General features: G+C 37.8%; 1 protein-coding gene across 1 annotated transcript in view; it reads right to left on the reverse strand.

The window, feature by feature from the left end:
- Window positions 1-1,002: 1,002 nt before the first annotated feature.
- alpi.1 (alkaline phosphatase, intestinal, tandem duplicate 1) overlaps window positions 1,003-18,375 on the reverse strand; it is an 18,295-nt gene continuing 922 nt past the window's right edge. Inside the window, exons 2-11 of the mRNA XM_046858431.1 lie at window positions 15,229-15,348; window positions 14,216-14,331; window positions 13,670-13,844; window positions 9,218-9,390; window positions 8,224-8,358; window positions 7,229-7,304; window positions 5,645-5,779; window positions 5,202-5,393; window positions 4,993-5,109; window positions 1,003-1,902 (exon numbers count right to left, since the gene is read on the reverse strand). Coding sequence (XP_046714387.1) covers window positions 1,637-1,902; window positions 4,993-5,109; window positions 5,202-5,393; window positions 5,645-5,779; window positions 7,229-7,304; window positions 8,224-8,358; window positions 9,218-9,390; window positions 13,670-13,844; window positions 14,216-14,331; window positions 15,229-15,348 — 1,505 coding nt within the window. The 3' untranslated portion in view covers window positions 1,003-1,636. The remainder of the gene's footprint in view (window positions 1,903-4,992; window positions 5,110-5,201; window positions 5,394-5,644; window positions 5,780-7,228; window positions 7,305-8,223; window positions 8,359-9,217; window positions 9,391-13,669; window positions 13,845-14,215; window positions 14,332-15,228; window positions 15,349-18,375) is intronic.

Below are 18,375 nucleotides of genomic sequence, written 5' to 3' on the forward strand. Positions count from 1 at the left end.
ATAACCAAGTCATTACAATTTATCATCTTCATAGATTTTATTAATTGAATTAATTTAATTATAAAATAAAAACTAGCAACTTTCTGATGTTTGCTTGAATATATTTATGGCTGGATAATTGTAAATTCCGGTAATGTGCATTGCTACAGTGGTGGATTTTTTTGTCCACTGTGGAGTTTTACAAGTCCTTTCTGTATTCACATGGGTTTAAAAACCTCCTACTCTCCAAAAACCTGCTGGTAGGTGCCTCGGCCATGTTAAATTGAACGTTTTGGGTGGTTCCATAAAATTCCAGAGTAAGAACGGAGCTTTGAGGATGGATTTGGATGTTAACAGTCTGCTACATTGACTCAGAACTACAGTTTGCTTCTGATCATCATCGCTGAACCCTGCAACATAGTATATCTGCAATAAATGGACATTCGGTGCAACCCAGATGAGGATGGGTTCCCTCTAGAGTCTGGTTCCTTTTAAGGTTTCTTCCTTATGCCATCTCAGGGAGTTTTTCCTTGCCTTAGTCGCCACCAGCTTGCTCATCAGGGATAAACTTACACTTATAAAGAACATATTGATTTTTTATCACCACATTATCTGTGTAAAGCTGCTTTGAAACAATGTTCATTGTTGAAAGTGCTATACAAATAAACATTTATTGAATTGAATTGAAAATTGCTCCTAGGTGTGAATGAGTGTGTAACTGTGGTGACTCAATGGACTGGCATCACATTCACAGCAAATTCTTCTGCCTTGTTTAAAAGTGCGAAAGATGATCTAATATGAGAGAGAGAACCAGAGGGGACAGTGCGAAGTCTCCTAAATCCTGAATATATATATATATATATATATATATATATATATATATATATATATATATATATATATATATATATAAGAAATCACAAGTATACATTCAAATAAGATTTTTTTTAAAGAATTTAATTTAAAATGTTGGTTCAGTGTGCATTATACAGTACTGTAAATATAAACTCTACACTAAACTAAACTCCTACTTTAAAATTTGCATATGAAACTTTGCATATACATTTTTCTCGTTTAAAAGAAACAAACCTAAACAAAACATCCATTTAAGGCACTTTTTTATATAGCTGATCATGGATGAGTGAAATAATTGTAAAACTAAAAAAGTAAAAAAAAAAGGGAATCTGTTACAAAATCATCCCTGAGTTTCAAATAAAGTCTTCAACAAACAATTTTCAACTTCCCCTCACAAGTTCACTTCTGAATGTGGTTAGGTAAAATAATGGCAAATTTATGCTAGCTTCTAGTTTTTAATTACACAGTATAGTAATTTACTTAACATCACCTAAATTAACTAGGCTAAATACATTTACATAAAATATAACTTTAACTCAGCTAAGCTATCTAACTGCTGTTAGATGGCTGCCATTTTGGCAGAATTGAATATAGGCAGTTAATGTTGTTAATTTGCATGTTGTGTAATTGAAACCTGTATTCTTTTAGCATTTTCATGTTGATCTGCAGGAATAATGTACAATTAGGTTTCAGTCAAAATGTTTTTTTTTACAGGGAAAAGCTCTTAAGATAACTTAGACTTTTCCAAGGGAAGTGAATGAGAGTGTATTAAAGTCTGTATTGGAGCACAGAAGGAACACTGTCATCTGGAGCTAAACCAAACCACTGCACATGTTAAACTAAGCGACAGGGAGAGAGAAAGTTTGGGGGTGTGGTTAAGCTCAGTCGGGCAGTCGGTGTAGGGATGGAGGCAGGCAGCATATGCCATTACATGAGCGATGTAATGCTGTTCTTTAACACCATGGAAAAGATGCGCCATTGGGCCTTTTGCGTAAATTGCCACGTCTTCGCCTCCATGAGTCTCGGCATCTAATGGCACAGCGGCCTGCTGCATGTATTCCTCATCCACTAAAGAGTTAAAAAAAGAAAGAATAGTTAATGTACATACCGGACTCTGCTTATACTGTTTAATCTGATTGACACAAAACCTTCTTCAGCAGCATTATTATTTAATTCAGGTTGTGTTTACACTTGGCGTTGTGATCACCGTTATCCAATGAAGCAGATTAGATCATCAGTCAATCAGGACATGGCGTGGTTACACTTGGCAACATCAACTGATTTCTCTATCTGGATAGATAACTGATATCTGGATCTGTCTTTCAGGTGCAATATTTAAATAAGTCTGCAGAAGATGGCCCCGGTGCAAAGTCGACATGTAGACATGGTTTTCTTTAGTTAGTTCAAACCTTTGAAAATCATTTTCAGTCGCAGGACATTTTACAAATCCGAGCAAGTTTCCGCAGCACTCCACAGCCTGCTACTATGAGGTACTATTTGGATGTTATTTGAGCTTTTTAGACTATATTAGTGTACAACCCCAATTCCAGCAAAGTTGTGACACTGTGCAAAATGTAATAAAAACAAAATGCAATGATTTGCAAATCTCATAAATTAACAACGGTTTCGCAATTTTATGTTGAAGAACATTATTCTGAAATTGTTCCACAATTTGTAGACACTGTCGACTGTAGACTTTCACAGATTGCAGAAGCTTTGCACATCTTTACTTCTAAGAGACTTTGCCTCTCTAAGATACACTATTTATACCCAATCATCTTACTGACCTGTTGTCAAGTAACTAAATAAGTTGCAAAATATTTTTATAACTGTTTAATGTTTTCCAGACTTTTTTTGCCACATGCAAAATTCTTTGATATTTAATGCATCCATCAAATTCAAAATTACCTTTTTATTTTTACCTGATTATATTAAAATGGTATGTATTCTCAGTTTAAACATTTGGTAGGTTTATGAAATTTGCAAATCATTTCATTCCGAGTAACCGCTATATATTGTACACTTCCTAGTTCTGGAAATTCCTTGGTTATGAGGGAAAATTAGTGGCCTTAAATCAGTTTCTATGAACAGTGGCCAATAATAGCACCTTTAGTTCCAAATTAGTTGTGGACCAAAATCTTGATCACTTAAGTGCAGCCAAGGACGCACTTATGATTACTGATATCACATGGTCTGCTGCAGAGTCTAAATGAGAGTTTATAGCCATTATCTTGAAACATGTGACTAGCAATAAACTGATAAACTTGTTATCACATCATGTGCCGTGATTTTTCCATTAATTAAAAAGTTAATCTGTAGCAGCTGGTTAAACTTTGAATTTGGTTCCCTCGTGAATCTAACTCGTTTGTCCTGTTTACATTTCAGAGACGCTCAGATTGAGAACTGTGAAATTAAAATTTTTTAAAGGGAACACAAAGATTTTTGTAATGTTGCAATCCAGAGCCAGGTTTTTCAGCAGAACAAGAACATCTCACAGTCCAGAACATCCCAATACCATCTTGCATTGTTTGATAGTTCATCCTGGTGCCATCTTTTCCTCAGGCAAGCACCTGGCCTTCTGAAAGATGTAAAAGAATAGATGATCCATCAGTTCAAGCCCTATTCTGCCATTGCGTTATAGACTATTACTGATACTTAAGTGCCCATTGTAGCCGCTTAAGCTCTGGTGGACAGGAGTCAGCATGGGCACTCTGACACTCTGCAGTTACCACTCTGCAGTCACCAGATGGGCTATACCATTACTCTCCACATGCATGGGTGTCTATAAACCCTGTTGCTGGTTTACCAGTTCTCACATGGATCACTTTTGGTTGGATGCTAACCACTGCATACCAGGATCACCCCACTTGCGGTGCCATTGTAATGAGGTAATCAGTGTTTTTCAATATACCTGTGAGTATAGATATGAAGCAGGGAATATAATTAAGGTGAGTGTTGCGGGGTGTTTCCTAAAGTCCACTATCACTTGATGTGCAGTCGTTTGTTAAGAGGGAGAATAGCAGTGGGGAGAGGAAAAATCCCTGAGGAGGTGAGACTGGGAGGTATTACCTCCTGTAATACCTCCCAGTCTCACCTGTTGTTTCCTGCCTGTCAGGAAGCTGGTGATCCACTGACAGATGGCACAAGGTAATAGTGAGCTTTAGGAGGTTGGACTGGAGAATTCCTGGAATTATTGTATTGAAAGCGGAAGTAAAGTCGACAAACAATGTTTTGCAGAATGTAGTGCAGCCCCTTGTTGACTGCATCATCCAATGATCTGTTTGCTCGGTAGGCAAACTGTAGAGCATACAGCAGCTGTTCTGTTACCTTTTTAGGTGGGCCAATACCGGCTGCTCAAAGGTCTTGACGACGACAGATGTCGTCATGACAGCTGCATATGCACACCTTTTATCCCATGCAGTGCTTTTTCTATGCTTGAATGCTTTAGGCTAGTTTCAGGTCATTAGTTTGGTTTTGGAGAGTTAGTTATTTAGTTAAAGGGAAACTATGGCTAATGATGTGTGCTGCTATTTAGTATAACAGCACTAGTACATTTCACTATTTGCAACACAACGCTTTTCTGTATTTGTTTAATGGAATTCAAAGTCTAGCAACTTTGTAACAGTAAAACCATTAGTTGGCTTAGATAACTAAAGTAGTCAGAAAGTCAGGCAATTTACAAAAGTTATCTAGGGATTTTTTTTTTTTAAGCTATAAATGCTAGTCCAATATTGTTAATTATTATCATCATTATTATTTTTATTTATTTATTTTTCTTCATGTTATTATGTTGAGCTAATTTATGAGTTGCTCAAAGTTGCTGGTTCCACAACTGAAACTGACTGTAAAAAGACGGTACTCATAATCACTCTCCAGTGTTAGTAATGTGTTAAATCACACTCCTGGTGTCACCCAAATGGGTGTTTGATACTCATACTTTTGAGTATGTTTCCTTTCAGGTTTCTTCCTCATACCATCTAAGGGAGTTTTTCCTTGCCACAGTTGCCTCAGGCTTGCTCATTGGGATATATACACATACATTTAAATATTAGTAAATTTTGTTCTAAATTTTTTTCTTCTAAGCTGCTTTAATACAGTGTCCAATGCTATATATATATAAAAAAAAAAAAAAAAAGATAATATTGTTAAAACACTTACTGTAATCCACTGCTGACACATTCGCTCTCGACCCATTCACATGCACGTATCCGGGCCCGTTAGCATAAAGTATACTAGTGAATGGAAGTCTGTCATCTGCATTCTTTGGGGCCAGACCTTAACAAAAAACAACACAAAAACCCACATGATCACAACAACTTTCCAGTTTCCTACAAATAGAAATGTCAGCACTAATCTGAGTCACACACCAAAAATAGGGTTCCCCCGTGGTGTGTTTCCACCAAATGTGAAGACATGTGAGTGATCTGCAGTGACGATGGTGAGAGTTTCAGACTCTTTGGTGAGCTGAGATGCTCGATGTATTGCTTGGTCGAACATCACTGTCTCCTTTAGAGCCAGTTTGGCAATGCCAGCATGGTGGCCATGATCAATCCTGCCACTTAAAGATGAAATAAAACCATTAACAAATATTTATAAATTAAATTAAAGCATAATTGGGTCATGCTATAATTGCAGTGATGACATCATGTTTCAAAAGTCATGCACACTTTTTAGCAATTATAAAAATTTAATTTTTTAAAAGTGCCATACCACAATTGTCAAAGGTGTGTCTTGCCTGCACCATACATTTACACGCAATTGATTTTGGATGCAATAACTATTTTGGGTAATTTTATATAAAACTACTCATCTTCAACAAAAAGAAAAAATCCTTTTGGGTTCTTCCTGAGGATCTGAATCGCTTTTTCAGTCATGTCTACGATGGACGGATCACGTGTCCGGTTCCTGAAGTACTCAAACCTCATGTCCTTTGGTTCAAACAGCCCTGTGAGAAACAGTGATTTCTGAAAATTAACGATTTGATGGACAATAAAACACAAGTAGAATACATTACCATCCACTAAAAAGTAAATAATGTAAAAGAAATTAAATAAAATAGAAGAAAGTAATACCAGCAGCCAATAAAATAAAGTCATAAGCAATAAAAAAAAATATTGTTATGAGTGAATATTTGATTGTTCATATATTATAATTTAGAATTTTTTGGTTGAAAAATATAATGAAACTATTATTTAATAATAGCTGATATTTACAGTACTGTATAATGCACACTGAACCAACATTTTTACATTAAATTCTTTAAAAAAAATCTTATTTGAATTTATACTTGTGATTTCTTTTATATATATATATATATATATATATATATATATATATATATACAGTGGAACCCGCTTATCTCGACCTCAGTTACCTCGACAACCCTATTAAGTCGACGTTTTTGAAGTGGAACCGCCAAATTCTCGCTTTTTCTAAGCATTTTTATCGGTTATTTTATCTAATATCTCGAGCACAAGGGGGAAAAAATTTGCCATTTAACGTCGGTTATCTCGGTGTAGCCGCAGAAGAACTCGCGGAAGTGGCGGAAAAATCAAGGCTTACAGCTGCTACAGGTGTTGTATTGTATACTGGTGAATCTCTGCTGTTAGTTCATAGTTAGTGCACATATGCCTTTTGTTGTTAAATGTTATGCGGTGAACGGGAGGCGAAAGCCGCGATTGGCGGCGCGGAACGTGGGATGAGCAGCAAAAGCATAGAATGAACACCGGCAGGATCGGGGGGGAATCCGCGGTGCGCTTTGGAAAGAAAAGATCAGCCGTTGAGAGAGTGCCAGTGGGAAGGCACGTACCGGAATACGCATGAGCGATAACAACGACCACGGTGAACCAACATATACCAACAATAACGGACAGTGAGAGTGTGGAAGTTTAAATAGGAGCTGGTGATGATGCTAAACGAGCACCATATGTGCGCGATTGAAGCTGAGAGCTTCAGAGAAAGCGGCCGAGAAAGCACCTGACACGCTGAAGGGGGCCGAAGGGGGCGTGGCAGGTGGATTCCTGACAGATAAACATGTACTGTATGTATTTTTATAGCATGCCTTCATCAAACAAATCGCAGCAACGCTGTTGTGTAAAAAAAACCTTCAAAAACACGTGCATGCACATTCTCATTTATTAACGCACATCATGTACATAAAGAAATTTCAAGCATGTTAATATACTGCCGCCATTTTGATTTTCGTTTATCTCGATCATCGGTTACCTCGATGCTTTTTGGCGACCCCCTAGGACATCGACATAACCGGGTTCCACTGTATATATATATATATATATATATATATATATATATATATATATATATATATATATATATATATATACTGTATATATATATCTGGAGACTATAATAAAAACATTAAAAAAAACATTACCCATGAGACAATCTGTAGTGTTCACATCAACTGCGTTTAACTGCTCTTTATTCCAAACATACTGAGAGCGTCTGTCCTGAGAAAAAAGAAAGAAAACTTTACAGAAGACACATTATCTTTACAGTTTACATTAGCTTTTGTACAATTTGTCATCATTGTAAATTGTGATTTTTATATTATACAGTAATACCCCATTTTACCGCGGTTTGAATCTTGTGCCCGTGGCTTATCGCGAATTGCATTTGCCACACAACTAATTTGTTTCGCTGATTTTTCCGGTCTCTCACTGATAGCACGATAGACCGAAAAACCTATAGGGAATTGTTTTTATGGAATTGAATGTTGAAATAATGAATTTTAATAATAAAAATATAATTGTTAATTAGAAAATACAGTAAAATGTTAATACAGTACAGTACTGTATACACAAAATAGCATTTTTGGGGTCGGGTCCGTTTATCCGGGATATTTCGTTTATAAGGAGAACGAGAGTCCGGGTTCTACAGCCGGTACTGCATAGTTCCCAAAATGGACAGAGGGTTGCATCCTACAAACAGGTTGTATCTCAAATCAGATCCAAAGATTGGTTTGTCACGGTAGATCTAAAGGATGCATACTCTTATGTATCCATCCTGCCTTCTCACCGGAAGTTCCTGAGGTTCACTTTCGGGGATGAAGCTTACTAGTATCGAGTTCTTCCGTTTAGCCTTGCCCTCTTGCCCCGCACTTTCACAAAATGTGAACTAAATCGGCGTGAGTTTGAACACTGATTTCCCACAACGTTTTGATGCAGTGTCTCGTTCCCTTAGGGAACTAGGGTTACATACGTAACCGAAAGATATTCTTTATTGTGCTAACAAGTATATATTTGTATTATTGTTCTGTAAGAGACTTTTGGTAACTGGCTCTGGGATATACTATATTTATTAAATCCTGTCTTTCTCCAAAACTCTCCTGATTGAAACCTAAACACACTTTCCTGTTGTGTAATTCACCTTCCGCTCATCCAGCCATGTCTCGATCAAGTTCCTCTTGTCCAAGCGGTTACCTTTCCGTGAAGATGAAGTGGGATATTCTGGATCTGGTGTGCCTTTTGGTGTCATGTACATTCTTCCACCTCCCAGAATAACCTAAGTTAAAAAAAATTATTAATAATATAAATCTGGTATTAGTATGTTTGTTCATACATTTATACACACATAAACCATATGTAAAAATGATTAGTATGCTATGGTATGATCCATGCTATAAATGTGGCTTAAATGTTAACACAGTTTAAAATCTGGTTCATTAGCTAAGATAGCTAAGGGATCTTAGTTTGAACTCATAGAATACATTTTATGGTTAGTAAGTTTTTTTTATTGAATTAGGAATAATAGGGCTTGTTTAAGACCGTAAGAACATTTCATAATTATAATATTAAACGCCTAAGTAATTACATGCCTATGCGAAAATGACTAAAAATAATAAACACTGGATTCAGCAGTGATGTAATACATGATCCATTAATGGCTTTTGAGCATCTTATGAAGCAAGGTTATCAAATAGCATTGAGCTATAAACTAAGATGTGGTATTTAGATAATGTCCAGACATTCAAACACACATAGTACGCCAGTGTAAACAATAAATAAGTGTAAAAAACAAAAAAACACTCTGCAGGTTGCTTTTTTAATAAATAATAAAAATCAATTGCAATTTACTATGATTAGGAAAAAAAGAAATTAATGAAATTGATTTGATTATAGAAAAATTCTCGTAATACTCACACCATAATTAAATGTCACGTTTACCATCATTACTAACGGACACTTCCTGCTTTTTTATAATATTGTACATCATACTGTTATGTATGTAATAAAACATAACAGGCTGTACTGTTTATGAAAACACTACATGAAGCACAAGCAGGGTGATGAGATGCATATGTGTCAGTAAAGTGTAACGATGGTGAAAGTGGTGTGTGATGATGGTGTCATTGAGGTCATACATCAATGTCGGTGTTGGTAATAAGTTGAGTAGAAATGTCCACACAGCCGTCTTGTTGGGCTTGGGGTGGTAAATAAGCATCACTGTACCATTTGCGGTCTACTGAATGAGCATACGCTGCTGCTGGAGACGCATGCTGGACTCGAGTGGTAGTCACAATGCCAACTGATTTGCCTACAAAGACACACAATAAAGCATTAAATAACAATTAGTGTCATGCAGAAACTGCCGAAAAACCAAAGTCATTAAACACAAGCCATTGTCCCTCTTCCAGATTGAAAACTATATGCATGAGGAAACAATTAAAAGTTCTGGGTAAATCAACAGAAAAGATTGTTAACATCAAAGGTTACTGCATGAAGGAACCATACATATATTAAAAACCCCTTGTGAATCTTTTTAGGAACCTTTCTAAAGCTATCAACCATTTAGGAGCCTTGACGAACCTGTCAGAAGATCCTGTTAGCTTCCGGTGAACTTGGTAGACCTTCTTTAAGGGGTTCTTAAAAGGGTTTTAAGATCATTTTTAGTGCCTAATATCAAATTAAATGTTTTGAACCCTTTCTCCAGTCTACATATAATCCAAACGAAGGAATCATTATGGTGTTACTTTAAAAAGTACTAGTACTTTTAAAAGTTCTAGTTTAAGTGATTTTAGAGGAACATCAGAGATGATCACCAAGTGGTGGTGCTTCAGATTTCCTCAGAAAGTCCATGCACAAGGGTTCCTACACCAGTGATACTTTTAGCTCTTCTAAACTGCACACACACTGAATCTATTTAACAAACACATGATATAAAAGAACATTTTCCTGTTTTCTGGAAAATGTTTGAGGCACAGCAAGGTTTTTCATCGCCCAATGCTGAATTGGCATATTTTGACATATTTTACACTTGTTCAAATACACACATAGGCCACCCTGAGGAACTGTACACATACACACAGACCTTGCTCTCTCTCTCTCTCTCTCTCTCTCTCTCTCTCTCTCTCTCACACAGTGTTTTTGTGGTTACACTAACTGTGCAGCAGTGGAAGGAATTATTAAATAGCAGTGTGGTGCTGGTAGTTGGCAAATTTTAAGACCTAATGTTAGGAAAGTCATGTGTGTGTGTGTGTGTGTGTGTGTGTGTGTGTGTGTGTGTGTGTGTGTGTAATTAGGGGTTTCAATTTATTTTTCTAGTAAAAGAAGAAGATGGAGCACAAAACTCCAGATCATGTACATGAGAAAAAGATAAAAAAATTGTTGGTCGCTGCTTATCAGTATTTGTCTACATAATCACCTGTATTATAGATAGCAAGCTATAAATGTTGGGTATAAACACACATCAGCATGGCACCTTTGTCCTCCAACATCTAGATTGTTACTGTTACTGGCATCGCACTATCAACAGGAACTTTTAATTCAGAGTCAGGTTTTACTCACCACTGTAAATCCTTCAATCACTAGCCCTTCCACTCACTCTAACCGCACCCACCACTGTAAAACCCTTCCCTCACTATCCCTTTCTCTTAGTCTCACCCCACCTATGACTGTAAAATCCTCCCCTCACTATCACTTACACTAACTCAGTGGTTCTTGAAAATTTTTTACTCATTCCCCATTTCAAAGGGAAGTGGATTTTCAAGCCCTACCTGTCCTTCATCACCCAAAAAAATGGTTATGAAATATTTTAAGTTTAAGAATGTCTAATTTACTGGAATATTAAGTTATCAAGTTATAAAATAGAAAAAATAAAAGTGAAGTTGTGTTAGGTATCCTACTTAGATTTTGTTTTTACTTGCATTAATGACCTAATTGATTGTGTGTGTTTGCTTTGAGTATATAAACTGAATTTTTAATAGAGAAAATCATAAATGAAGAATGAAATGAATAAAAAGATCAATTAAGAAAAATTAAAATTAAAATAATAATAATTCACATAAATATAAAAATCATTCCGTCCCCTGCGCCCCACCTGTCATGTTTTTATTCCCCACTAGAGGGGCGCACCGCACATTTTGAGAACCACTGCTCTAACCCTACCAACCCAGCAATTAGAGTTGCACAAGCCAGTGCACTCTTAGGGTTGCGCTAGGAAGGACATCCAGCATAAAACATGCGCCAAATCAAATATGCGCTTAACGGAAGAGAATTTCATACCGGATCAGTCGAGGCCTGGGTTACCAACAACCGCCACAGGTAACGTTAGGCAACAGGGTACCGATGGAAATTGGGCTACTGTTGGCGGAAGGAGAAAAAGGAGAGGAGAAAGACGTCTACAGAGACGTCAGGGAAAGGAGAAGTGTAGGAGAGTGGAAGTTAGGGTTGGTACTTTAAATGTTGGTACTATGACTGGTAAAGGGAGAGAAGGAGCTGATATGATGGAGAGGAGAAAGGTAGATATGTTGTGTGTTCAGGAGAACAAGTGGAAAGGGAGTAATACCAGGAATATTGGAGGTGGGTTTAAACCGTTCTTTCATGGTGTGGACAGTAAGAGAAATTGTGTAGGGGTGATTCTGAAGGAAGAGTACAGTAAGAGTGTAGTAGAGGTGAAGAGAGTTTTGGATAGGGTGATGAACGTGGAGCTGGAAGTTGAAGGGGCGATAATAAATGTCATCAGTGCTTATGCTCCACAAGTGGGTTGTGACATGGAGGAGAAGGAAAAATTCTGGAGTGAGTTAGATGAAGTGGTAGAAGGGATACCTAGGAATGAATGATTGGTGGAAACTGAAGGCGGAAGACTGTAGTGTGAGATTAATGGAAGAGGTCAGACGGGCTCTGTGGTGGTGAGAAGGTGCTGGATAATTGGGCAACTACTGCAGAAATGATGAGGTAGGCAGCTAGAAAAGTACTTGGTGTGACATCTGGAAATAAAAAGGAAGACAAAGAGACATGGTGGTGGAATGAGGAAGTGCAGTAAAGCATAAGGAGAAAGAGCTTGGCAAAACAGAATAGAGATCGACAGAGTGATGAAAAAAGTAGGACAGGAGTACAAGGAGTTGCGGCAGCAGGTAAAGAGGGATGTGGCGAAAGCCAAGGAAAAGGCATATGAGGAGCTGTATGAGAGGTTGGACACTAAGGAAGGGGAAAAGGATTTGTACCGATTGGCCAGGCAGAGAGACCAAGCTGGGAGGGATGTAGGATGAAGGATGGAGATGAAAATGTGTTGACTAGTGAGGAGAGTGTGTTGAGAAGATGGAGGGAGTATCGATGAGAGGGAGAGAAGGTTGGATGGTGTGGAGATGGTAAAGCAGGAAGTGGATAGGATTAGTAAGGAGAAAGTGAGAGCAGCAAATTAAGAGGATGAAGAGTGGAAAGTCGGTTGGACCAGATGACATACCGAAGGAAGCATGGAGATGTTTAGGTGAGATGGCAGTGGAGTTTTTAACAAGATTGTTTAACAGGATTTTGGGAAGTAAGAGGATGCCTGAGGAATGGAGAAGGAGTGTGCTGGTACTGATCTTTAAGAACAAGGGAGATGTGCAGACCTGCAGTAACTACAGAGGAATAAATTTGATCAGTCACACCATGAAGTTATGGAAAAGAGTAGTGGAAGCCAGGCTGAGAGAAGAGGTGATAATTTGTGGGCAACAGTATGGTTTTATGCCACGGAAGAGCACCACAGACGCCTTATTTGCTTTGAGAATGTTGATGGAGAAATATAGAGAAGGTCAGAAGGAGTTGCATTGTGTGTTTGTGAGGAGTTGAGAGGAGTTGTGGTATTGTATGAGGAAGTCGGGTGTGTCAGAGAAGAATGAGAGTGTGGTGCAGGACATGTATAAGGACAGTGTAACAGCAGTGAAGCGTTCAGTAGGAACGACAGACTGGTCCAAGGTGGAGGTTGGACTGCATCAAGGATCGGCTCTGAGCCTTTTCCTGTTTGCAGTGGTGACGGACAGGTTAAAGGACGAGGTCAGACAGGAGTCTCCATGGATTATGATGTTTGTGGATGATATTGTGATTTGTGGTGAACGTAGGGAGCAGGTTGAGAAGAGTCTGGAGAGGTGGTGGTACGCGCTGGAGAGAAGGGGAATGAAAGTCAGTATGAGTAAGACATAGTACGTGTGTGTGAATGAGAGGGAGGGCAGTGAAGTGGTGCGGTTGCAGGGAGAAGAGGTAGAGAAGGTGGAGGAGTTCAGGTACCTCGTGTCAACAGTGCAAAGTAATAGAGAGTTTGTTAGAGAAGTGAAGAAAAGATTGCAGGCAGGGTGGCGTGGGTGGAGAATAGTGGCAGGAGTGATTTGTGATAGAAGAGTATCTGCGAGAGTGAAAGGGAAAGTGTTTAGGACTGTGGTGAGACCTGCGATGTTGTATGGTTTAGAGACAGTGACATTGAGTAACAGACAAGAGGTGAAACTGGAGGTAGCAGAGCTGTAGATGTTGAGATTTTCATTGTGAGTGACAAGGATGGACACGATTAGAAACGAGTTTATTAGAGGGACAGCGCATATAGGACGTTCATGTTAGCATACCTTGCAATTTAGCACGGTGTAAGACTGAATAAACTTCATTTCCAAAAGTCGTGTTGCACTCGGAGGGGACAGCACTTGCACTTACACCCACCGTCTTAGAGTTAGCTTTAACACCGCAGTGGTATGCTGTAGCCGTGCCTGCACTGTCTGCTACCTGTTTATCCACACTGTATGTCTGCACATCACAAACACAAACATGTTAATGTCAAACAGATCTCAGTCTAATTTTTCTACAAATAAGCTGATTCAGTTTAGCTGGAAACCAGCTATTTTAAGACAATGAAAATGGAAAAATCTTGTGTAAATTTGTGCTCAGGGTTTCCTTGTGTACACATCTTTGTCATGATAAAAGTAGTTTTTTTTTACTTTTTTCAGTAAAAATAAACAACACAGACATATGAAATAAACAGCTGATGTACACGAAGCTGATGTACATCATACTCACAAATAAATTGTGAGTATGATGATGCTGATTATGATTATGTTGGTAAAGATAATAGTGATAATGCACTGATAATTATCATGATGATGTCGTTTTTTTTTTACCTTTGATAGTGCAAGGTAAGGAAACTTATCCATGGCGAGGACAGTCTCCTCCCCTGTTTGTCCATCTATTTGTCCTCTCATGATTCGTGCAGCTGAGACAGTGGACACGCCCATTCCTGTTTGACAAATCATTGAGACATGGATGTATAATAATTACTTATACAAGAACATATACGCAAATACAGTATATGATTAATGTCTGAATTAATAAATTCTAGAAAGATATAAGCAGTTTCTGTATTTTTTTTACCAAATTATTTACATATAAATACAGATTCCTAAGCAGAGACACACTGTGATGTACACATGCACATTAATAATTTATTGCTATTTATAATACCATTGACAAACAAATCTATGGGGAGACAATGTTCATTGCTAAAAGCGCTATACAATTAAAAATGGATTGAATTGAATTGAATTTAATGGAATTTAATTAAATTTAACAAAGAATCCAGCTGGGCAATGCCTTAGGCAAATATCTGGGCAGATTATTGTGACTAGACAAAGTTATAGTAACTATAGTTGTTCAAAACTTCCATATTGGCGAAGGCCCCATTTAGGCCAAAAGCTCTTTGTTGGAAAGCCATTTCACTGGGTAGACTACTTTGGAAAGAAGCTCATAGCTAGAAGAGCCTTGTGTTAGACTGAAACCCAATGTTGGACAAAAGCTTTAGGTTCAGAAAACACAATTAAGTTAAGAATTCTTAGGTTAGACAAAGCTTCATGTTGAGCAAAAGCTTCATGTTGGGAAAAGCCATATTTTGGCCAGAAACTTCAAGTTGGGCAAAGCATGATAGAGAGAAACTTAATGCTGAGCAAAAGGCCCATGCCATGCAAAAAGACTCCAAAGCCTCCAACCCAATTGCTGTAGACCTTTGCACAATGAATCAGAGAAAGTTGGGCCAGAGCTTTCAGATCATGCATTGATTGAGATCAATTTCATATAAAGTCATTTACAAGCCACACCTTGTTTTAACGCCCCTTAGCCAAACTTACACATCATAACTCACCATCACCAAGGAAAAGGATAATATTTTTGGCCCTGTGATTCTGTGGTTGAAGTTTAAGTGCCCCATCCAGCATTCTCCTTGCTTGTTCATTCCAGTATGAAGGATCTGCTTCCCAAAGAGCTGTTTATGAAGAGAAAAAGAAACCGATTAAAAACAAAACATCATCTAATAGATCACAGTAGAGCTTGGGGCCTGTCTTATTTACAGCCTGCTCAGACACAAACTGAACACCCACCAATCACACACAAAAAGTGCTGACCATACCATACCATACCATACCATACCATACTATATTATAAATCTTTAATTAATATCTGCTTTTAGAATGCTTTACTATATAAACATTTTGGAGGATCCGGAGGAAGAGTCCTCCACATGCATGGTGGAGAAGCCGAAGCAAGAGGAGAAACTGGAGCTCAAGTTTCAAATAAGATTTTGGAATTGACAAAGAGCCCAGCCCAATCCAGGTCCAAGTTCTTTTGCCTCTATGGTCAGAATGCTTTGGAACGAGAATATGTGTCAAAATGGTATCCCATTCCAGCCTTTCTGTATGCTCTGTTGGCAGAACAAACAGTATCTGCAGTCAGGGCCAGCAGCAGGGGTGGGCTTAACCCACCCAAATTTGCACCTTACCCACCCAATCAAAGTTTGATTTTTATTATTTTAGCTAATGGAAAGAAATAATCAAGAATATACCAGCATCATTTCTAAGTTCTGATTGGGTGGGCAGCCTACAGCCAAACTGGATTTAAAAAAAAAGTTTGTCTACTTTTCTCAGTCTGTGATTGTTGTACAGCAGCTAATAAATGCTCGTTTAACCGACATTACATTTCATTACACTTTATTCAACTGCTGTTACAACTTGATGTGTGTGTATAGTTTTTTTTAAGTCTATATGAAAGCCCAGTGCTGCATGTGCCTGTGGAGATGCTGCTGTTAGCACATAAGAGGCTATGGCTAATTTCAGATTACTCTCCACAAGCACTGCTCCTCCTAAGTCCTCAACATGTGCCAAAAGCAGACCCATCTCCTGGCTGTTTTAACCCCATTTCAGGTGGTTAGAAATTTTAATATCAAGGCTCCATAGGATCCAATATTAGCTAATTGCCCAAAGCATGCTATCAGTATTGTATACTGCTAATTTAATTTTTCCTGGTACCACACACCACAATGGCTGGAGACCTGGTAATTGGTGTGTCTTCAGCATCATGTGAGAGTTCCTTCTCAACACTGTCAAGAATACTAAACCCCATTGACACACTATGTTGCAAAAAAAGAAAGAGGAATTTAGTAAACTTGGCCCGTGAGAAATTCATAACAAATACTTTAGACATGGAGGAATTTGTAAGTATATTTGCTAAGGGAAAAAGGAGACTAATGCTGTAGATGGATGGATGGACAGAACTATAGCTAGACAGAAAAAAATAGAAATATAACTGATAAACAATACAAATAAAGTTGCAGGTTGCTGTAGGTTATAAAGAAATAAAGTAAAAAAAAAAAGATATTTATTTTTATAAAAAGTGGCAAAAACAATGTAATGTTCTGATACTGTCTTTGGTTAAGTAATGAATTGAGAAAAAAGTAAAAAAGAAAAAAAGAAAATTAAAACATTCTATAAAAGTGGAAAAAGGAAACTTTTTATACAATGTTTTGATTTTCTACTGAAGTTTAAAAATAGGCTTGTTAAATTAATTTAGGAAAAAATATTAATTGAGAACTATAGATAAGGTCAGAAGTAGAGAGGAGTTGTGGTATTGTCTGTGGAAGTCAGCTGTTTCAGAGAAGTATGTGAGGGTGGTGCAAGATATGAGGGCAGTGTGACAGTATGGGGACAGGGTGACAGCAGTGAAGTGTGCAGTAGGAAAGACAGACTGGTTCAAGGTGGAGGTGAGACTGTATCAAAGATCGGCTCTGAGCCCTTTTCTGTTTGCAGTGGTGATTTGACAGGTTGACGGACGAGTTCAAACAGGAGTCTCCATGGACTAATTTATTTGCGGATGATATTGTGATTTGTGGTGAGGCTAGGGAGCAGGTTGGAGAGCATGGAGAGGAAGAGCCTGGAGAGGTGGAGGTACATGCTAGAGAGAGGGGGAATGAAAGTCAGAGGTCATTGGGCAGAGGGTCAATGTTTCAGGGTCCGGTCATTGATTAAATATTCATTCTACTACATTTTGTGGTGTTTTAATAAATTATTAAATGCTCATTAATTGCTCATTAATTAAATACATTAATAATTAATTAATAAGAATAAGGAATGTATATACATATAATATAATATATATTTATGAGAAGACATAAAAAAACATCCTCACATATATATTCACACACACACATGCACACAACCGGCATTTTTCCTTTTTCCATTTACCCGGATGTGAAGCTTACAACAGTGTTTAGACTTTCCTTTTATTAAAACATGCCTGACTTTGTGTTGTAGAAAGCCTCTCCCCCCTTACCCCCGTCTTCCCCTCTCCCACAAAACACTGTGTTATTGGACCCCTTTCATGTGGTGCATATTTTTGCACACCACCGAATTCTTTGGAAAAATGATAAAGCGACTGCACTAGCATCGGCTCAGTTACAGTATGTTGTAGTATGTATATACTTCTCAATGTTTTTTTTTTTTTTTTTTATCTATTCCAGGCTATAAATTTGCAAAAAGCGTACTAATAAAAAAACTTGTCATAGTCAAGGCTAGCTAACAAACTAATGCAGTATTTCTCACTTGTTTTTGGACAGTTCCTGAAAAGCTAGCAAAGCATTCAATGCAACTACCACAACCATTTGATAGAACTTGTCTCTAAATGTACACAGTTTCAATAAATGCATGTGAGAGATTGTTCATTAGAAAATGAGGGTTATTTATTTCAATCAGTACGACCTACTTGATTTTTCCACACTGTCTCATTCTCTGTCTCTTAATCTTTTCTTCGCTTTCTGTTATCTCTGCATGATATTTGATGATTTCAGTCTCACACTCTGTTTGTCTTACTGTCTGATTTCTTGTCTGTCTCTCCAGCTATCTGTCTCGTTCTCACTCTGTGTGTGTGTGTGTGTGTGTGTGTGTGTGTGTGTGTGTGTGTTGAGCATCACCACACTGCTAAACTCCTTTAACCAGGATGCATTTAAGTGGGAAATAAAAGT

This window comes from Silurus meridionalis, chromosome 9 (genome assembly GCF_014805685.1).
Source record: "Silurus meridionalis isolate SWU-2019-XX chromosome 9, ASM1480568v1, whole genome shotgun sequence".
NCBI lineage: Eukaryota > Metazoa > Chordata > Actinopteri > Siluriformes > Siluridae > Silurus > Silurus meridionalis.